The sequence below is a fragment of the Callithrix jacchus genome, chromosome 3 (assembly GCF_049354715.1).
Source record: "Callithrix jacchus isolate 240 chromosome 3, calJac240_pri, whole genome shotgun sequence".
In the NCBI taxonomy this organism is placed as follows: domain Eukaryota; kingdom Metazoa; phylum Chordata; class Mammalia; order Primates; family Cebidae; genus Callithrix; species Callithrix jacchus.
The window spans coordinates 155,126,299-155,149,303 of record NC_133504.1 but is presented as its reverse complement, the minus strand read 5'-3'; the positions used below and the strand labels follow the sequence as shown (position 1 = coordinate 155,149,303).

The 23,005-nt window shown below is 41.5% G+C and overlaps 1 protein-coding gene across 4 annotated transcripts in view; it reads left to right on the top strand.

Moving 5' to 3' along the window:
- The window catches only part of KLF3 (KLF transcription factor 3), a 37,681-nt gene extending 19,317 nt beyond the window's left edge, over positions 1–18,364 (top strand). For all 4 annotated transcript variants that reach the window (XM_002745918.6, XM_035293895.3, XM_078367392.1 and 1 more), the window contains 4 exons: positions 5,503–5,989; positions 6,656–6,806; positions 11,947–12,107; positions 14,513–18,364. In XM_002745918.6, the coding sequence (XP_002745964.2) occupies positions 5,503–5,989; positions 6,656–6,806; positions 11,947–12,107; positions 14,513–14,694 (981 nt within the window). In that variant the 3' untranslated portion in view covers positions 14,695–18,364. The remainder of the gene's footprint in view (positions 1–5,502; positions 5,990–6,655; positions 6,807–11,946; positions 12,108–14,512) is intronic.
- Positions 18,365–23,005: the final 4,641 nt, after the last annotated feature.

Genomic DNA, 23,005 nt, shown 5'->3' with positions numbered 1-23,005 from the left:
AATTGCAAAAATAAAACAAAAAGTACTCTTCTATTCCTGTAGAAAGATTACTTTTGAAGATGGGATTAATTATATTCTGTCATCTAACAGACTCCTTATGGATAGTAAAGTTTGTCAAATGAGTAGTTTCCTCTGTGGTGTTCTAACAGAAACTCTTCATGGCACTTTCAAGCCTGGTAGAAAGAGAGCTTTCTACCTCTGTTTCCATGGGGGTGCATGCCATTTGCTCTTTCCAGAGTGTGTGTTTATATATGCACCACGCCTTCCTGTGCCTGGAACCCTCTCTTGGATGAAGATGCCTTTGACTTGCCGTGTCACAGACATTCACTTTTTTTCGTGTTGATGAATAGGGAAATAGAGATTTCATTCACGTTTCAGTCACTTTATCCACTGAAACTCTTACAATGGAAAACTCACCAAAACTATTCCTAATAAAACAAGAAACGTATGCAGTTATCACCTTAGCATAAGTGATAGAGCTTTGGGAAATTATCTAAACCTTGTACCTCTTTCCCTGTCACAATTAAAATCATTTTCTCAAAGTTCAAAATAATTGGTATATTTTTCTATACCTTGTCAGTGGTGAAACCCTGCTAAGAGAGTGTGTTAATTTACTCCACATTCATCAAGTATTAATTGAGCACCTATGCCCGGCCCTCATCACCTCACACTGCAGTGAGAAGCAGCAGTCAGTCAATAAATGCACACTGGGCTTATGAACATCTGAGTGCGTGTTACAGACAGAAAGAACTTTTCCTTATAGCAGATTGGTGGTTTTGTTGCGGGAAGTTTGTTTTGGTTTTGAGACAAGGTATTGCTCTGTTGCCCAGGCTAGAGAGCAGTGGTGAGATCACTGGGCTTAAGCAATCCTCCTGCCTCAGCCTCCCAAGTAGCTGGGGACTACAAGCAAGCACCACCACACCCCACTACATTTTGTTTTTTCTGTAGAGATGTTGCCCAGACTGGTCTCAAACTCCTGGCCTTAAGCAATCCTGCCTTTTCTGTAGAGACGGGGTCTCACTGTATTGCCCAGGCTGGTCTCAGGCTCCTGGCCTTAAGCGATCCTCCTACCTCAGCCTCTCCAAGTGCTGGAGTTACAAGTGTGAGCCACTGTGCCTGACCCAGCCCTTGTGTTTTAAGCCCTTGCGATCCCCAGTTGGGACCAGAGTTTTGAAGGGGAAAGCCCATGTCTGTGTCTTGTCTTTGGACTGCTCTGTTCCAGGACATAGGGCCTCTGGAGCTAAGCAGCGTGCACAGAGGGCACTGGAGGTCCATCCGTGGCCAGAGGCGCATTTTCTGCTTCATCAACACTTGTCTCTGATTTGGATTTGGGGCCAGTACAGCCGTGCTTGTGTGCATTGCTTTGATAGAACATGGGAACGGTGTGGAGCAGAGGGGAAGACTGTTACCAGGTTGTACCTGCCCAGGGCACACACCCTGATCACACCCGTGTCAGTCCCTACACCGCACCAGATTGTTGGAAGCTGATTCCAAAAGCTTCTGTGCTCTACCCACCCAGATAACATGAACCATCTGAGGGGCCACATGTCTCACGCTTTTGTGAGGCCTTGGGCTGGAAACAGTTAATTATCTGCCTGGAGTTGGGTGTCTGTGTGCAAATGTGTCTCCCCACAGTCTTATGCCTTACAATAATCGCCCATCTAATAGAGGGAGTGAGGGCATTCATATGAGAACAGACATATCAGCAAACTGATAAAACTTAGCTTTATGTGTAGCTTTTTCTGTCTTAACGGCTTGAGAAACCTGAGAATATTACTACATTTGCAAATCTGGAGGTTCTAAATTCCTTCTCTTCCAAAACTCGCCCCATGCATAGAAAAATCCAGCAATGACAGCCATAAAACTATGTCCTCATTTTGCTTCCCATTTAGCTGCCAATAACTATTGGCATTAAAATCTAGGTCATAGGGAGGTCTTGGAAGAACTGGATTGAACATAAGGCAGAAGCTACATTTTGGTCAATAGAAGAAATGCTGCCTCCCATTTCCTAAAGGTTGTTTTTTCTAACACCAGAAACATTGCCCTTTGGAGAATTATATGAAGCACATTAGACTTGAGGACTAGGGGAAATCCTTCTCCCTCCTATGTTTACTCCCTGAAACTCTCCAGTGTACATGATTTATAGTGTTTTGTTGTTGTTGTTAATGAACCTTGTGCCTCTTTTAATAATATCTATCTTAATATTTAAATTTAAATCTGTTTAATTCTTAATGTTGCTATGTTTTGGACCTCTTGTGTTAGTACTCTGCGTGCCTGGCTTTAAAGAAAGGTAGAGAAGCTTTTCTTCATTTGATCCTTGATATATAATTCAAAGCTGTTTTTATTCATTTTGTGTTTTGTGGTTTTTATATCCTTCATTTTCTTGTTTTTAAGCAGCATTAGTGTGAAAACTGGCTGGGCGTGGCGGCTTATGCCTGTAATCCTAGAACTTTGGGAGGCCCAGGCATGCAGATCACTTGAGCCCAGGAGTTCCAGACCAGCCTGGACAAAACCTAGGCTCTACAAAGCTACAAAAATTAGCCAGGCATGGTGTCACATGCCTGTAGTCCCGCTTACTCCGGAGGCTGAGGTGGGAGAATCATGTGACCCCAGGAGGTCGAGGCTGCGGAGAGCTATGATCATACCACTGCACTCTAACCTAAGAAACAGTGAGACCCTATCTCAGAAAAAAAAGAGAGAAAAGAAAATTGTTTTTCCCTCCTTTGAATAGACCTTTAGTGTCTTTGTTTTATATCTCTGTCATTTAGAGTGTTGCTATTCAAAAGATAGTCTATGGCCCCTTGGTCCACTCCCCAGTAATTCAAAATTTGCATTTTAACAGGTGCTCCGGGTAAATGAATGTGCACAGTAAAGTTTGAGAAGCTCTGGTTGGGAGCGGCAGAGCCCGTGACAGTGAGCATTTCTTGTATAAGCAGGGACAGGAAGGGACTTATAGGACAGCACGTGTTGAGCTCGTTGCGTAGGTTATCCCATAACTTCACAACCTCCTGGAAGGTGGGGATTCAGAACAAGCTTAACAAGTTTGCCGTATCCTCATAGCACCTGCACTCCTAATTTTTTTTAATAATTTTTCCTGCCTTCTTTTACAGAATTGCTTTTTCACATAATAAATTTAAAGGCAAACTTGGTGCTGCTCCTACAAAATATACATGTAACAGTTTTTGCTGACATACACAAATAAACACATAACAATTTAACTTAGGGTACGCTCGTCGTGTACCCCACCTAAAAGCATCTCAGGTACGCCCCAAGTGATGTGCAGCACGATGCAGGCTGCAGGAATCCCTGTTCTAAGAAGTTACACAGATTATAACAGTCTGGACAAAGAAAGAAAGAACAGAAGATAACAAAGCATGATCTTAACCATGAGATAAACACATAAAAATAAACCCAGTGATGTGATAGGAAGTTTCACTGTTCCTCCTCAATAGCGTGCCACTCTACAGGCCTGGAGCAGGGACTGGGCATCTGGAATTTTCAAAACACAGATGATTCTGATGTATGACCAGCTGGGGATTCACCCAGACCAAGCCCAGAGAGGAAAGGGGGTGATCTCAGTAGGAATCCCTGTCAGAACCACTGCTGTCCCACAATCATAACTCACAATAGTGGCCCCTACAGGGGCTTAGGAGGCCCAGAAATGAATAGCACATTTAGGTGGTTTAATTTTAAGGTGCCATTGAGGGGGTTTCTTTGTTGCATCCCGAGTTAGCATTGCCTCTAAATCACAAACACCTAGGATTTTAGAGCTGGAAGAGAAGCACCATATGTTGTTTATCAATGTCAATGTCAGCCATTCAAGTACAAAGAATTTTCTGCAGGTAAGCAGGCTTGACATGCAAAATTTCAGTTTCCCTAAAATGCCGAGCGAAGAAGTTGGTTTGTCTTGTTTAATTTTTTTAAAAATCAAAATATGTTGCATTCTACAAAGAAAATTTACAACAAAATGTTAGTTAAGGAATAGAAGTAATTTAGGTGAACTCCATAGTCAAGGATAGTGCCCATAGTGTGAAATTATTATGATTGGTTTGTATTTAAAGATGGCAGATGAAAGTTAGGTTATTGTGGTATTTTAAAAGAGAAAGGTGTTTGAAGATAAATGAGGTCCGTTGTGTATCAGATCTTGGGAAGGAAACAGACTCTTGTCTCTTCTCTCCCTTGTTTGTCCCCCAGCCTCATTTGATGAATGGGTAGCAGTGTGTAGAGGAGAGAACACGGGGCCTCAGCTTGTGTGAATGACCCTGACCACCACATTTCCTTATTCAAGTCATAGCACGTTAGCTGTTTCTTACAGTTCTGTGTCACCCACAGACTTGGCATTCAAGTCTACAGCTTCATTCAGATTCTGAATAAGAACATTGAGCAAGTTAGGGCCAAGGACATAATTGCCCCAGTGAGGGTGGCCTTCAGGACAGAGGTGTGTATGGTGACTGACCCCCTCCTGGTTTGCCTGAGACTGTAGAGTTTCATGGGATGTGGGACTTTCAGTGCTGAAAGCAGGACAGTTAAGGCCGACTAGGATTGTTGGCCAATTCTAGGCATGGATTGTTCAGCCGCTGAAGCCCTTCAAAAGAAAGATACGGTCTGTTATGCAGCCCCATTCTTCCTTATTATATACAAGTATGATGAGCAATCAATATCCTGCTGAAGTTAAAGACTACTTATCCTGAGAAATCACTGTCCTGCTGAAGTTAGAGACTAAAGCTAGAGAGCATTTCCTGCTTATCAAGAAACCCCACCAGAAAAGCAACAGGTTGGTTTGGCTTGGCTGGTTCTTGGTGAACCCCAGCTCTGACTCCTAATGATAATGGCCCCCATGCCTGTGCTAGCGCCTGTCTTAAAATTTTGCCAGGTATCAGCCTTAATGTTTGACACAGGAATCATCTTGGGGTTAAATTTCAGATTTTTCATGTGCAGTAGTGGCCACCTTGATCTTAGTTTTAATGTTGATGAGACTGCCTCTCGTAGCATTTTCTTTGTTCTTTGTTTTTTGGGGTTTGTTTGTTTGTTTGTTTTGTCATCCAGGCCGGAGTGCAATGGCGTGATCTCGGCTCACCGCAACCTCCGCCTCTCAGGTTCAAGTGATTCTCTGCCTGAGCCTCCCAAATAGCTGGGGTTGTAGGCAGCTGCCACTACACCCAGCTAATTTTTGTGTTTTTAGTAGAGACGGTGTTCCACCATGTTGGTCAGGCTGGTCTCGAACTTCCAATCTCAGGTGATCTGCCCACCTCAGCCTCCCAAAGTGTTGGGATTACAGGCATGAGCCACCACGCCCAGCTCTGGTAGTATTTTTAATGTTGTTGAGACCACTTCTCCGAGAGCATTTTTTTAAGGTCAAGTGTATATCGAAATCTAAACCACTTTGTAAAGCCCATGGGATTGTTAAGTGCCTTGTTAGCATGTTTTTGTCTTAATTCATGTTTCAAGTAAAATGCACTTATTTGGCTGTTGACACGTTGTTTTCCTTTTCGTTTCCTATAGTCATACCCATCTAATTACATGGAATCCATGAAGCCCAACAAGTATGGGGTCATCTACTCTACACCTTTGCCTGATAAGTTCTTTCAGACCCCAGAAGGCCTGTCGCACGGAATACAGATGGAGCCAGTGGACCTCACGGTGAACAAGCGGAGTTCACCCCCTTCGTCGGCTGGGAATTCGCCCTCCTCTCTGAAGTTCCCGTCCTCACACCGGAGAGCCTCGCCTGGATTGAGCATGCCTTCTTCTAGCCCACCAATAAAAAAATACTCACCCCCTTCTCCAGTGCAGCCCTTCGGCGTGCCACTGTCCATGCCGCCAGTGATGGCAGCTGCCCTCTCGCGCCACGGAATACGGAGCCCAGGCATCCTGCCCGTCATCCAGCCAGTGGTGGTGCAGCCCGTCCCCTTTATGTACACAAGTCACCTCCAACAGCCTCTCATGGTCTCCTTGTCAGAAGAAATGGAAAATTCCAGCAGTAGCATGCAAGGTAAATTCCGCCTCTGCTCCATGCCGCTGCACTTGCCTACTAGTGTACTGGCGCCTCACCAGACGGGCTGGGTGAGGAAGCACGGGGCAAGGGCTGTTGAACTCTTCAAAGGAAATACTCATCTGCCTAAGGCATTTCATTTTTCCTTTTTTTCCCCTAAAGTGTTGATACTGGAAGAGATCCCAAGAATCAGGCTTGTCTGTTTGATACCATGACATGATTACTTTCACTGTGTAATAGTCAACCTGGGGATAGAAAGAACCTTGACTTTAGGTTGCTTTATTGAATCCCAACGTGGTTCTAGGTACAAAGGCATTTAATAAACACTTTTTGATTGTGGTGAAAACTAATGCCAATCAACAGCCACCTTGTTTACTAACTGGTCATAGACAAGACTATAGTCTTAAAAGGAAATAATCCAGAATTGTAAGAAAGAATCATTTCAGGGCTGGTGTCTTAGAATCCAGGTCCCTGTATTTGCTGCTTACCGGCAAAATGATGGTCAAGAGAAGCAAGAATCTCCCACAGATTTGTTCCTGCTATAATTCTGCCACAGGCAAATACATTTCTCATATCTGTATAGTAGATAGGAGCTGTGCAGTAAACCTTTATAAGCTGAAATTGGTAAATTGTACATGGAGTGACTTTTCTATTTTTGTTTTTTAGTACCTGTAATTGAATCATATGAGAAGCCGATATCACAGAAAAAAATTAAAATAGAACCTGGGATCGAACCACAGAGGACAGATTATTATCCTGAAGAAATGTCACCCCCCTTAATGAACTCAGTGTCCCCCCCGCAAGCATTGTTGCAAGAGTAAGTATATTTAGGTCTACCCGGCATTTGCATAGTAGCATGCATCTTGGAACCTGGAACGGAAGCACAAGATTTCACATACGTGATGTGGTGTGAATGGCTTCTTGTCTGTGGCCGCCACTGGCTGGGTATCCCTGGCCAAGATGGGAGAATCTCTCCAAAAACAGTATGCTCTGTTACACTGACAACATTATGACAAAAGTTACATCAAGTTTTCATTGAATCAGTCATCTGTGATTTTGCACCTAACCACATGAATTATTTTTATTTCCATTCTTCCAGGCTATGTATACATAGTTCTTCCATGATGAGAATCCTTGTGTAGATTAAATTTGGTGTTTTCTGGGTCATATAAAGTGTTCATGTGGACATACATAGTCCTCCCAGCTGTCACTTCTAACCTAGTATATTGTTTCTATTATGGGGAATATCTGTAATCACCATCTGCAGGCCAACCACAAGCCCAAAAGAGATGCTCCAGAACAAGTCCTGGAAATAGTGGTGGCAACAAAAAGTCATCTGTGTAGCTCAGGGAAGCCCAGCATTGAAAGAACTATTCTCTGGTCTTTTTAATCATATCTGCCTACAGAGTGTATAGTATCCTATAGAACTGCCATCCAGTAGGAAGGCTGTGCAGTATTGGTCAGCATCCAACCACCTGAATGGTGGGTTCTTGTAGGTCTAACATGGTATAAGATGGTAGTGCCACACACAGGTTCAGTAACCTCATTTGTAAGATCCTGCTGTAGATAACCTTGACCTCTACCAGTGATTACACTAAGAGCAGGGTTTGTAGTTGCTAAGAAGATGGTCTTTGGGTCCAACAAGGATCCCACCTCTGCTCTTTACCGTATGTATGATCTGGCCTAGTCACTTGATCTTGCTGCCCTCATTTCTGTTTTCGTTATTGATTGTAGTTGTTGTAATTGTCTTATGTTACGGGCCCTTCAACATCGGATTCGGCGGCCAGCTTCCTAGTACAAAGACAACAGTTAACTCCACCAGGTCCCCTTCCATCGTCTTCCTGCCTCATTTTCCTCCAACTTGAATAAATGTTCTACCCACCTTTCTCCTTTATCTTCTCCAGCCCCTCCGCCCTGGTCCCTCTCACAATTAACTCTTCAGCAGAATGCAAATTCTCTGATTTTAGAATAGTTATTTTATGGTAACTTCAAATATATCCTAGTTTTGTATCCATATTCAGCTAGGGTAGGTACCTTTGTAGTCGCTCATGGATTAATTGTCCACTGCACCCAACGATAGTCCTTTTTGGTTTGGATTGTCATATGCTTCCTGATAGATGAAGAAGAGAATGACTCTCAGCCAGCTGCATGAGCAGGTAGGGAGAGAAAGTCTCTGATAGAATTGTATATTGTTATTCCTCTCAATCACATAGTGCCCTCTTCCCTCAAAAAACCCTTCCCAGGTGTTTTCGAGGGAATTATGTCGTTTCTCCACAACAAACGTGGGAGTCAGAGCAAAAGGCGAACTGATTACCTAAGACATTAGATGACTCGCCTGTAATCACACTGCTAACAACTGAGGGAACCTGGGTTTGATCTCCTGCTTCCAGATCAGGGCTTTTCCTGGCATCTTGTCATATCCAACCCATTGCATCTGCCCATGCACTCAAGTGAAAGGAAAACATGACTAAGCAAAATGGACACATCTTATAGGTGGAATTAACTCTTTATGTTGAGGGATGTCTCTGGCAAAATAACTAGCAAAAGGACATGCACTTATAGTTGTTCCTGCATGGGTGATGAAAAGGATGCTATAAAACTAAATAAAGCCAAGTGCCTCCATAGGGAGGGATCCGTTGACTGGACAAGTTATTCCAAAGTCTGGCATGTTGCAAATTGCAATGTAAAACATTGCAGAAGATTTGAAGGCGATATTTCTTGCTTTGAATGCTGCTCAAAAGAGGCCGGGCGCGGTGGCTCACGCCTGTAATCCCAGCACTTTGGGAGGCCGAGGCGGGTGGATCACGAGGTCAAGAGATCGAGACCATCCTGGTCAACATGGGGAAACCCCATCTCTACTAAAAATACAAAAAATTAGCTGGGCATGGTGGCGTGTGTGTAATCCCAGCTACTCAGGAGGCTGAGGCAGGAGAATTGCCTGAACCCAGGAGGCGGATGTTGCAGTGAGCCGAGATTGCACTCCAGCCTGGGTAACAAGAGCAAAACTCGGTCTCAAAAAATAATAATAATAATAATACTTTTTTCTTATTTTAAGCAATATTCTTTTGATGATCTCAAGCCCAGTGGCTTTTAATGATTAATGAGTAATATGCTTATTTTAATGCTGTCCTAAGAATGCATTTTGCATCTCAGAAGAATTCAACAGATTAGCCACAGCTGGGACATGTACTGTTTAAGTAATGTTCCCACAGATGTGATTAAGTAATGTCTTGGAGTGTGCCCAGTAGCAGCCCACATAGGAAACCAGCTAGCCAGGAAAGAATCACTTGAAACTAGGCACTTAGTACCACTGCAGTGAAGCAGCCCCAATAATATTTGCCCTAGGAAACCCTTTCCAGAGGCAGGCTTCAAAGTACAGCTTTGAAGTCCATTTGCTTGATTGTGGTGTTACAGCTGTAGGATTATTTATAAAGGCACTCAAAGGTACATCAAATTCCTTTTGTTACAGATTTACAAAAAGATTTATTTGTTCCAAATATATGAAATTAGAACAAAAAGCATAAGGATCAGATTTCCCTATTGAGATGTGTATGTGAATTGTAGCAACCTTAAAGATGGGCTGTCTCTGCTCAAACCAGTGGACAGGTACATGTATTAGCTCTCTAACTTTTTGGTTGTAATAATCCCAAACCATTACTCTTTGAAAATGGGAGTGGAGACCAAAAAGTGTGAGATCCCAACACTCTTAATCCAGCCTTGGCCGGAACCAACACCAGTCTCTGAAGAGATGTGACAGCTAACTGTGCTCAGAATGTTTGAGGGACACAGCTCCAGCAGAGGTGTCCTGGTTTGGGGACATCCTCAAACAACCATAGGGTACAAAGTTACAAATACAATATTTTGAACCTCAGTATTCATGACTACCATTGAGTAGCTTTATCTTGGGAACAGACATTGTTCTGAGATAGAATCTTCTGAGATAACATTATCATCATTCCCAGTTCACAGAAAGGAAACCATGACACAGAGAGGGTGAGACCTTGGCCCCGGATCACAGACTGTCAGTGACAGGGCTGGGATTTGTAATTGGAGCTCACAGCCTTTGGATACACCTTTATATGTAAAATAAACAACTGGAAAGGGCAGTCAGAATTACCGCACAGAAATGATTAGATTCCCAACCCATGAAATCTAATAACTGGGAGAGATTTCTAAAGTTATCTGAGAGTCTCCCAGTATCCCAAAGACATGCAAGTTTTATGGTTAATCATGAAATTTCCCCTTGCATTTTATTTCCTGAAGTTCTTTTAATGGAGATGAAACATTTTCATTAGATGGCATTAAAGCTGAAAGTTAAAAATAAACTGAACTATTTTATTTTTATTGAAGGATTTTAAAGAATAATTCAGCCTTATAAAAACTGTGTCTGTAAACCTCTCACTTTGCTGTGCTCTGCTATTTTGTTTGCACATACACATATAATTGAAGTCCTTGTTCTTCTCCCCCTCTTCACTATTTCATGTTCACTTTTCCTGGTATCTAAACTTGGCCTATTTTATCCATCACTACCCCCTTTCCAGATACTAGAGTAGGAAGGTGAGAGTCAAAATTGACAGTTTCCTTTGCTCATAATAAAGCATGAGAAGTAAGATCACATAAGAAAAACACCTTTTATTCTTTTGTAGTCACTTCTTAGCATACTTGAAAAACTTACTGACAAGGGATGTGTATTCAAATATTTCCCAAGACAAGTTTTATATTGAGACTCCCTTTTGATTTTTATGGGTAAATTCTTTTTATCCTTTTTTTTTAAGCTCACCAGTTAAGCGTGTTTACGCTCATATTCTTTTTTCCTTTTTACCCATGTTTTTTTCTCCCCAAACACACTTATGCAAAATATTTCTGCATTATCTGGAACATTTTAGGAGCTATAGATTCAACATGAAAGAGAAAGAAGTCTTTCATGACAGAGGCCAGTGACATACACTTGTGATGTATCAAGTAATTAGTCACTAGGAAAGTGAATGAGCAGATTAGAACATTTTAATTACTTACATTAATCAGCGGGGGAAGCCTGAGAAAACCTGCCAGACTTTTCTCAGTTCCTCCAGCTCCCTTTTTTCTCCACCATCTTCTTGTGGAAAAAGAGAAAGCTTAGATTGTAAGATTTTTAACAGGGTTTGGTTTTGAATCCACTCAGGGAAGGTGCAAACTCAGGAGTGAGAGAGAAATCAGGCAGGGAGAACGGCAGTCCCATGAGGGAGCTGGCACCACGTGAGCCAGCATCATGGGTGACCACACTGCATTGAAGTTCACCCTCATAGGAATCACAGTGACAGTGGAGGTTTGAGTTTGTGAAGACAGCAATACCAACTTTTTTTTTCCTTTGGAAGAGCCGGCATTTGAAAATTGCATGTGAATTGGCAGTCTCTAAGGGACTCCCAATTAAATGCCAATTACATAAAGGATAAAAACGTAGATATACTCTACCATGTGGTTTCCTGAGACTTAGGAGTTTGATCTTTTCCATTTTTCCCTAGTGAACAATAATGAAAATCAGAGCAGCCTGTGGAAAAATACAGTGTTCAGCATTGCCTGGAACCACAAGATTCTATAAATAGGCAAATGTTGACTGAGGGAAGGAGCCTCCCCAGCACTCGGTGACTGCCTCTAGAGTAGCACCTAACCCTTCTGACTGTCATTACTTATCTCCATGTCTGTCTCCCCCTAGAGTGTGAGCTACTCGAGGTCAGGAACCCTGTTTTTATTCATCTTTGTGTCCCGGTGCCAAGCACAGTGCCTGGCTCATGGTAGGTGCCCACTCAATGTTTGTCGAATGAATATAGCAGTGCTTCTTGGGTTGATCAGCTAATTTCTTGTTTATTTTGTTGGGATTTTTTGTTTGTTTCTGCCCAGTGTTGTTAATGCTTTTAGTAGACTGATGAAAAAGAAAGAGCACACTCTCAATATTTTGCCTTTAACCTTGGCTTTCACAGGAATCACCCTTCGGTCATCGTGCAGCCTGGGAAGAGACCTTTACCTGTGGAATCCCCGGATACTCAAAGGAAGCGGAGGATACACAGATGTGATTATGATGGATGCAACAAAGTGTACACTAAAAGCTCCCACTTGAAAGCACACAGAAGAACACACACAGGTATTAGAAACACCAGAGTCACTTTATCTTTCTTCTTAAGATGTATTAGAATAGAATACAAAGGTTGTTCCGATGAAAGTTTTTTCAGGCATCTTGAAAGTTATCATGGTTGTCTCCAGATGTGTCGTCTCCAGATGGGTGGTGCAGAATGAAGAAGTTGCTAATGATTTCCCTTTGTAATAAGTTAGAATAGATTCAAAGTAATCCCTGTAATAAGGCTACTCACAATCACTTGCAGTTCTGTACTCTCTAGCAAAGGAGGGAGAAAGAGTTGGGAAGTGCTTTAACAGACGACCATGTGGCCTTCATATGAGCTATTTCACATGTATACATTGGAGATTTTTGAGAGTGAAGAACAGTCTTTGTGCAGCACAAGTTAATGCAACGGGGCCAGGTACAGTGGCTCACACCTATAATCCTAGCACTTTGGGAGGCTGAGGCGGGCAGATCATGAGGTCAAGAGATCGAGACCATCCTAGCCAACATGTTGAAAGCCTGTCTCTACTAAAAATATAAAAATTAGCTGGGCATGGTGGTGGGTACCTTTAGTCCCAGCTACTTGGGAGGCTGAGGCAGAATTGCTTGAACCCAGGATGTGAAGCTTGCAGTGACCTGAGATTGTGCCACTGCACTCCAGCCTGACGGCAGAGTGAAACTAATAATAATAATAATGCAACAGTTTAACACAATTCAGATAGAAGACTGTCCTTGAAGGAAAGAAAAGTGAAGACATTTGGATAATATGTATCATCTAAAATTGAGGAATTCTTCCGCCATTGCCTATCATATTGGTTCTAGGATTTCTTCCATCTCACCTTAATACTAAATATAGAGCATGAGCAGCCAGATCATTATAAAGTTATTATTATAGCCGAGAAAAATATGAAATTGGTCTCAGTGCCGAACGTTTTGGTAGTCAAACATCTTAAGGAAATAATACAAAAATGTTTTAACAGCCAGGTGCAGCAGCGTGCACCTGTGGTCCCAGCTACTTGGAGGTTGAGGCAGGAGGATTGTTTGAGCCCAGGAGTTCACGTCCAGCTTGGGCAACAGAGAGGCCTTGTCTCTTAAAAAAATTTAAAATGAACTGTTTGAACAGCCTGATTGTCTGTTCATGGTAGTGATGTATACACAGTAAGGCTCATCTCACCCCAGACTCTTCGAGGTGAAATTCTAGTTTGACAGCGGTTTACATCTGTGCGCATTTTCCTTAACAGTGTAGGTTGCTCTTCTGAGCTCTTGCAAATCACTTCTACTAAGAAAACTTAACAAGGAAGAATCTGGGGTTTGGAAGAGAAAAGGGAAGAAAAGTGGCAAAATGGAAGTGAAGTTTTTAAGTGAATCCTGGGAGGAGGCAGAGAAAGCTAACAGCCAGAGAGAGCTGAGGTTGATAGCCTTGTGTCTAGAGGAACGCCCAATCAGTGAGGCCAATCGATGATTACTGAGGGCATCATTGGGGCATGAGTGGGGCCCAAGAGGTAGATGTTACCAAATTGCAGCCAAAAATTAAAAAGACATTGAATATTCGGGTGACAGTTTCGATGTAGGAAAAAATGCTTCTTTGTGAGTATATTCTGTACCAGGAAGCAGATAATAAAAATCCTAAATATCTCATTGAAATGCCCGAGGAGTAGTAATCCCTCAAGGCTTCTAGAGAACAAGGGGTGTTAAGCGGGAGTTAATTTGTCATACTCATGACACTTTTTACTGATTTAAAGTGTAAGATTGCCAGAACAGCCTCTTTATTTGTGAAGGTCTCCCTGCATCCTGGTTCTCCCTATTATTTTCTCACAAGGAGCTTCTGTTTCTCATCTGTAAACTATCCTTATCCTACAAGAGGGGGTTGTAAAAACCTGGCTCAGGACAGATGGGGAGGAATTCGTATATTTTAGTATCCCTGATTTAAAGCATTATACTTATGCATAATTGTTATTGACTAAACAAGATAATACGATGTTAATCCCTAACAGATACTTCAATTGTTAGAGACTTCATATTTTTAGAAAACTATCGAGAAGAATAAGAAAATCCCACTAACTTTCCATTTGAAGTTTTCATTAAGTGAATAACACTGCATATAACTAAGCTCCCAAGCAGGTTTCAGATTTGGAGATGTGCAAATACATCACCATGTGTTGATTCACTATGTGCTGGTCCCTCCGAATGGATTTCAGTGACTCTGTTTTAAGAACTCAAAATTCTCCTCCCGTTTTTTCGTCAGTGAAAATGAAACATAAGATAGTTCCTTTTTTTTTCTTGCTTCACCTGCAGTAGTTTATAATGCACTGTGTTATTGAAGAACAAATGTGTGAACATATCTTGGAAATACTATTCGTCAAGCATGAACTCAAAGATCTTTACTGCCTTTACCAAAAAATTTAGCTCTTTTCTTTTGCCTTTTGCAGGAGAAAAACCATACAAATGTACATGGGAAGGATGCACGTGGAAGTTTGCTCGGTCTGATGAACTCACAAGACATTTCCGAAAACACACTGGAATCAAACCTTTCCAGTGCCCGGACTGTGACCGCAGCTTCTCCCGTTCTGACCATCTTGCCCTTCATAGGAAACGCCACATGCTAGTCTGAATGCCCCTGTGTCCTGCCTCAACGTGACTCCCCACTCACCTGGCTCTCTCTCTCTCCTGCCTCCCATTATCTAACACATTTTTTACATGTACATTTTAATTTGATTCAGCTGGTCTGAATCTCTGGATTTATATCATCCAAAACTTCCATATGGTCAGTAGTAGATGTTCTCTAATCCTCCCTCTCTTTACCACGGGTCAGACCTAAAGAATGTGAACACTTTTTTTTTTTCCTGGGGATGCTAAGCAAACCCTTCTTATAGATACGTTTAATGTAATAAGAACAAGGGAACATGTAAACTAACATAACCAATTGTCAGTTCTCCATGTATTCCTCAAAAGAATGTCAGAGTAAATGTATTAGAAATACAGTATCCAGACTGCTAGTCCTTGCCAGAGACATTCTTACCTCTGCCCTGTGCTAATATTTTGTGCTTGACAGTGAAAAGAAGGGTGGCCCCTCGCACCGGTTAGCTAGAAGTACAGCAAGATTTCAGGCTAGCACAGTCACCTTTTCCATCATCCTTCACAGTCTTGTCAACCTGCATCTTAGACTTCATCCGAATCGAGTTCTTTGCCCTCTTCTGTGACTGCGGCTCATATGGAGGTCTTTGCCACCAATGGGAGATGAGCTCAGGCTTTCGATGTGGGTGGATGATGTGTAGAGTTCAAGGGAAGGGTGCGGTGCTTTCATAGCATGGAGTCGGAGCAGAGGGCCACTGAGCAGGGGGGAGCAGAAGAGGCAATTCCTCCTGGGCTAGGGGTTGTCAGTGTGGTTTCAACATTTAGTTAGCTGTGCACAGCATTCCCAGAGCTTCAGGCTCTGCATACTCAGCTTTGCAGAACTCTGCTGCAAAGCCGTACACCGATGGGGTTATCCATGCAACTCTCCATTCCTACAATGTCCTTAACATGAGATCATCAAACATCGATAGTAGGGACTCCGTGGAATATTTGCCCAGTAATGGTAAGACATCTTTTGGGTAAGAAGAGTATGGATGGTTCTTCTTTTACCCAATCTGCTTAGAGCTTTTTTGTGTAAACAGGGAGATATTGAGTGGTACTTGTATTCCCTTATCAAATTAATCACATAGCTTTTATACAGAAACTCTTCTGTGTGAGCTGTAAGGTGCCAAATTGACTGTCATTTGTATTCATGACGCATACCATAAAGCATCTGCTAATGCTTTAATAGATTGATTTAATTAAGACCTGAGTGACACTATTTGTAAATATAACTAGTTGTGAAGCACACATACCTTTATTTTGGGAATTTATGAAAAAATATAGAAAACCACAGATCAGGGATTCATATATGTAGCTCAAAAATTCCTAAAAGTTTACTGTTAGAGCTGGCAACTTTCTATCACTTATTTCAGTGTCAGAAGAAACTGAAAATAATGGCTCGTGTTTATGTTGAAGATAAATAGCACCATTTATTGGGGGAAGTTATTCAAAAGCAGGCTTTTGAACATCATAGTCTAAAATAAAAATAATTCATACATAGAAATGTCATTGGTCATGAATTTGAAGAAAGTGAGCAACAGTCATTAAATGTGGGTGCATATAACCAAATTCCCCTTCATCAAGAATGGAGGAGAAGAGAGAAGAATGAAATCCTGAAGATTCATCCCAGCCACAACTCAGGATCCAACACAACTTTATCTGGGAGGAATACATTGTTTCGCCATTTTTAAAACATCTGTGAATGAGTGATTCCGGAGGCCTGTGAATTGTGTGGGGAGCTTACTTTGATGGCACTATGTTAATAAAAGTTGTAGGGACTGTGCAGAGGTCCCACTCATCCACCCTGTGAACCAGCTGTAAAGACATGTAGTTGAGAAATGCAAAGAAATGTGTTATCTTGGCACTTGGGTTTGATTTTCTTTTTTTTAAAGCACTGCAAATTGGGGTTTTTTTTAAGCTAAAGTTTTTCTCTTGCAACTATGACATGAATTGAATGATAAAATGGCTCTTTGAAAAGTAGATATTGTCTGTATTGTAAATGCTTGGTCATAACTCATGGCAGAGTGTTCATTTCTTGAGATGGTTCTTCCACGACACGCAAGAATCAAGATGGAATGCAAGGAAAACCTTGTGATGGAGGTCACCAGGTTTATGTGTGTTCCAATCCATAGAGAAGTGGGGAAAGGGCGAGAAAGGATAAAACTGATCTAAGATCAGCTTTGAGCCTGAGTTCAGTGAATAGCCTCGTGGGCATCTCATGGAATTGGTGCGTTTGCTGTGGCGTATTTAAATGTTCAAAAGATTTTAAGCAAGACTTGGCAAAGACTCCTGTGTTACTGTCCTGCCTGCTCAGATTGTGTTAACAGTTCATTTAACAAAGATCCATTTTAACCATGGAGCAAAAGCAACCCAGAGCGGCCATTCTCTATTCCCATGCTGGTCAACATGCTTTCATTACCAATTGGCCCTTACCAAACTTTTCTTATATATATATTTGTATTTTACTATGATAGTTGAGAAATTTAGCCTCTTAGTCATTTTTAGCTGTTATTGTGGAAGACCTCACATACAAGATGAGATGCCCTTGAACATGTTTTAATGATGTGTCATGTTACTATCAATGGTGATTTCAATCGCAATATTTTAAATTTATGAGAATGATTTGTAAACATGAAGTTGGTATTATGTAAATTCTGTTTGTTAGAGAGTTTCTTCAGTTACCCAAGTGTCATCCTAGAGAAGTCAGAAGAATCAGAATCCATCATATTTTAGAGTTTTGTGAATCTACATCAACGGGCATTAACATTCTAAATTGCTTGGTTTGGAGAATGTGTTAGCAGCATAGCTATATTCAACTAAGGAGATGCTAAATACACAGAATTTTCAAGAGCCTTGGAACAGAATTACAGGGGAACTATATATGTATATGTATATCTTATTAAACACCCATCTGCACTATCAGTATTGCACTAATGGATTTTTGAAAGACTATTTTGCTGATACCGTATATCTGCTCACCATTCCCAATTAGATTGTTCTAAAGACAATCTGAAAGATCCTAGGTTTTAAAATAATTTGGCTTGAAATATATACAGTTGTCTTGAAGGAATTGCTGTCATACATGAAGTTGCTCCGAGCTGTCTTTATTTTCTTCTTGGTCAAGGTTAACAATTGCTAAATGATCGCAAATTCACCTGAACAATAGATACATTTACAAAGCCATCTTTACATGCATTAAACGAGGGCTACAACGATATTGTTTTACAAATACTAGCACTTTTTTTCTGTTATGTACTTAGTGTTAGAGGGTCAAAATAATCTTTCTGCTTAGCATCTCTTAAACCATACCTGCAAATATAGCAGGATTATTACATTTACAGTACTTTAATACTTGTATAAACTATGCAGAAATTTTTAATAAAGTGTAATATATTTTATAAGCTAATAAGACTGAATGGGTAAAGGTTTTTAGCATGCATTAGTATACTTGCAGATACTGAAACATTTTGGTAATCTTTCTTACTAAAGATGTGAATGTTTAATGTACCTTCTCTGTTTCTACTCTGTAGTCCAATGGGAATTCAGTAATGACATTTTGTCATGTCAAACTGTGAACATAAATTTGTACTGTACAGTCCTCATATACTATATACAGTATGCAATATATATTATATACTTGTTAATAAAACCATCAGAATATTAAATGTGATCATGTGATGACTTCATATGCAGTGATCACTACAACAAAACTCAGAGCAATTTAAGAACCCTCGCTTAGAACTTTACTTACTCTGATGGGCAGTTACTGTTGATGGAGGGACAAAAATAGATCTAACTGGAAGCAGCACTAAAGGAATGAACTTAGCCCTCGAGCTGTGTCCCTGGTTTTCTGAAAATAAGCAACATGAAGTCTTCCAGGTTCAAATTATAAAACAGCAGACAATCCAGCAAAAATCTAGAAAGTCACCTAGTTCATTCTTGAAATACTTTATTGTTTATGAGCCCCCTGCCTACTTCCAAAAAGCACTTGCAGTGTATTGTATAAAAAGACACATGTGTATCATACTTTAAACTTTTAGAGTAAAACACCAAGACTCACGCTGGGGAGTGGGGAACTAGGACCAGGACAATAATGCAATAAAGTAAATAATTCTGGATAAAAACATTTTTCAAGCCTTTAGTAACCATGTCCATGGATGCTGCAGTCTCCAGCATCACATGAAGAAGTCATTTCTGATAGGGATTTAGAGTTGGCATGTTTTTGTTTTTACATAGTCTTGCTGTGTTGCCCAGGCTGGCGTGCAGTGTTGTGATCTCACTGCAACCTCTGCCTCTTGGGTTCAAGTGAGTCTCCTGCCTCAGCCTCTCGAGTAGTTGGGACTACAGGCGCGTGCCACTGCGCTCAGCTAGTTTTTGTATTTTTGATAGAGATGGCCAGGCTGGTCTTCAACTCCTGACCTCAAGTGGTTCACCTGCCTTGGCCTCCCAAAGTGCTGTGATTACAGGCACGAGCCACTGAGCCCAGCCAAGGATTTGGAGTTCTTTTGTTTAAGGCAAAATGTAATCACCTCTCCTCTTCCCTCTGCATCCCTGCAATGTAATTGAAAGTGAGGTTGGATTGCTAGATCTCAGCAATTTCCTCCATCTTAGCAAAACAAAAGATAATGGACTTCATCTTAGCAAAACAAAAGATAATGTCTGGCCCGCACTTCCTACATGACTTACCTTCACAGGTTGGAGAATGGAAGGAGGTTGGGAGAAGGCAAAGTTTAGACTTTGGGGCACTCTCCAGCCTTCTTTAGGGATCTTGACTGCTTATATGCCGAGGTAGTTGAGTGCAAGCTCAAAAGCAAGTGTATGTGGCTGTTAACTTAGTGGAATACTGGCTTGAGGTAGTCCAGATGACTGGCTGCAATCCTTCTGTTATGTTTTTTTCCTTTTTTTTTTTTTTTTTTTTTTGAGATGGAACAGCCTCTCTGTTCCCCAGGCTGGAGTGCAGTGACATGATCTCAGCTCATTGCAACCTCTACCTCCCAGGTTTGAGATCCTCCTGCCTCAGCCCTCTTAGTAGTTGGGATTGTAGGCTCACGCCACCATGCCCAGCTAATTTTTGTGTTATTAGTAGAGACAGCGTTTCGCCATGTTAGCCAGGCTGGTCTCAAACTTCTGACCTCAGGTTATCCACCTGCTTTTGCCTCCCAAAGTGCTGAGATGACAGGCATGAGCCACCGCGCCGGGTCAATTCTTCCACTATGTTTCTTAAGCATGACTTGACACTTGCTGAGTTCAGAATAAGATCCATCCTTCTAGGAAGAATTGTTACAAGCTGGATTATGCCCAGGTAAATGATCAGGATGGTGACAAATGTAGATTCCATGAGAAACTGAATTCTTCGGGGAAATGATTGAATAAAGTTGATGTTCCAAACAAAAAAGAGACAATATATAACTACTGCCCATCAGTCAGCCCTCTGTAGGTTCCAGATCCATGGGTTCCACATTCACAGATTCAACCCAGAGCAAATAGAAAATATTCAGGAAAATAAAAATCAACTATAATAATAATAATACAAATAAAAAGAACACAGTATAACAGCTATTTACGTAATATTTACATTGTGTTAGGTATAAGCAATCCAGACAGAATTTAAAGTATACAGGAAGATGTGCATAAATTGTGCAAATACTATGTCATTTTATGCAAAGGACTTTAGCATTTGAGGATTTTGGTATCCCTGGGGGTCCTGGAATCAATCCCCCATGGATACCGAGGGATGACTATATTTTAAATGCTATTAGATTAAGAAAGCAGGATTAGGAGTCTTGCTGAGGGCCAAGTTATCAATTCTAATCTGAAAGAGAAGAAACAGCTATGTTCAGGGAAGAATGGTGCTAAAAGATAAACTCAGGCACATTAAAGTCTTAAAAGAGTTTATTTGAGCAGACAGCAATTCATGAATCTGGCAGGACCAGCTGTAAACAGTTGGGCTGATTCAAGGAGACTGAATAAGCTGCTCTCAGAAGCAGAACAAATTATTTGATGGTTGAAGTCGAAAGTTTGCAGTTAGAGGTTGGTTGGCAGTTTCTGATTGGTTAAGATTGCTTTCCTAGGCTACAGTCATTCACTCTGATTTAGGCTTTGATTTGCTTACACAGGAACCCAAGGCATGGGAGCCGTCTTGGCCTAATGGCCTCCCAATTCATTTATGAAAACAATGGATTGAGATGGTAGAAATAAATATACATATAGATGTAAAAGTTAAACTACTAGACCTGAGTTACCAGCGTGTATGCACGAAACTCAACAATGAATTGTTCAAGTGTCCATTTATTTTAAGAATGTAAACGGAACCTGTTACCATTTCCTATTGCCTGAGCTGATCGCAGTCACAGTAGTCAGTAATAGTTCAGTATTTAGAGAAAGTGACTCCCAAATTAGAATGACACATGCTGTAAATTAGAATTATTTTTAAACTTGCAGAAAAGTGGGAGGTTTATTCTCACCAAGTCCAGATATGTTTATTGGTTTGAGAGCTTCTGCTCATTATTTCCCTGGTTTTGCATTCCCTACAGGCACCCTGAGTGGTGGGGTTAAGAATAGAAAACAGAAGCTGGAGCTTCAGGCTCCTGGATCATGGCTATTTGACACTGCATACACTTCATGCATTCAGTGTTTCTTCCTTTTCTCATGATTCAAGAACTCCATCAGTCTAAGGATTTGGTGTCTAAAGAACTAAAAGTGGTGGCTCTTGGGGACTTTCAAGCCTTGCTGATCTCCAGAAGAGATATCACCTTCTGCTGCAATGTCCAACAGCTTGCCTGTCAGTTACACACCTCCAAAGCTATGCTCATGTAATCCCTCAATGAAACTAATATCTCACCCACACATTCACCACGAGAATGAGATCCTCATAGCTGAGCTGGGACTTGCTCATCTTTATGAAGACACTGTTAGATGGTAGTTTGTTTCTGAACCAACCCAGAATCTGCTAGCCCAGAGCAATAAGGCCAAACATCCACACTAAGGTTTTGCAGCAGGAGAAAGGAGGGCATTTATTTGCAGGGCACCAAGCAAGGAGAATTGGGCAGCCCATGCTTAAAACCCAACCTCCCCAGTGACTTTTAAGCAAGGGTTTTTAAAGGCAAAGGTAAATTTCAGGAAAGCAAAAGTTATAAACAAAATTATAAATGTATACATAAATGTATACTTTTGCCTAAAAAGATGGCATATCTTGAAGTGGGGCTGTGCAGGTCATAGGGAGATTCAAAGATTTTCTGATTTGCAATTGGTTAGGGAAGGGAAGATTTATCTGAAGACCTGGGGTCAGCAGAAGCCTTGGGCATGGCTTCCTCCAGGCCCCGCAGGAAGAACTTTAGAACGAAAAGCTGCGGTCAGAACTCAGTCCTCAGTTCCTCCTTATCTGAGATCTACATGACAGCAGATGGCATTCTCCATTTGCTGGGGTTCTGGGTTTCTGAAAAGCAACTGAGGGACATGAGTTAATATGTTACCTTTAGTGTATACAAGGAACCAAACATCTTATAACTCTAACTTCCTTGACTATTGTTTTAAGCCACTATTACCTTCTTACTTATTAAATTGCTCATTTACTTCTCAGGGCTATCTAGGTGCCTGGAATTCCCCTTAAAGGAACTCAAGAATTTATTTTCCTTTTTTTCCTTTTTTAAAGACGGAGTATCTCTCTTTCACCCAGGCTGGAGTGTGGTGGCACAATCTCGGCTCACCGCAACCTCCGCCTCCTGTGTTCAAGCAATTCTCCTGCCTCAGTCTCCCATGTAGCTGGGTTTACAGGCATGCGCCACCATGCCTGGCTAATTTTTGTATTTTTAGTAGAGATGGGGTTTCACCATGTTGGCCAGGCTGGTCTTAAACTCCTAACCTCAGGTGATGTACCCACCTTGGCCTCCCAAAGTGCTGCGATTACATGAGTGAGCCACTATGCCTGACCAAGAATTTCTTTTATTTCCATTCTTGGGGGCCCAACAAGCCCCTGAGAGAAGTTGGTGCTCCGTCTCAGTTTAAGAAATAGGTGATTCTGAGTTCTGCTCCTATCTCTGGCCCTAACTTCTCTCTCACCCCTTCTCAGTCAGCTAATCGCTTCTGAGGCCACTTTGGGTCTTTTCTCTCATGTTCATTGCCAGTGAGCCCCTGTGTTTCTCACTGGGGCTAGCACAGAAGTGTCTTCACTCTCTTACTTCAATCGTTCTCCTCCAAAGCCATCCTTCCCAAACTAAGACTTGACCATGACATGCTCTTCTGCTTAGCATCCTTCCATGGTCCTCACTCTACTGAAGCTGGTTCTTTTTTTTTTTTTGAGATGGAAT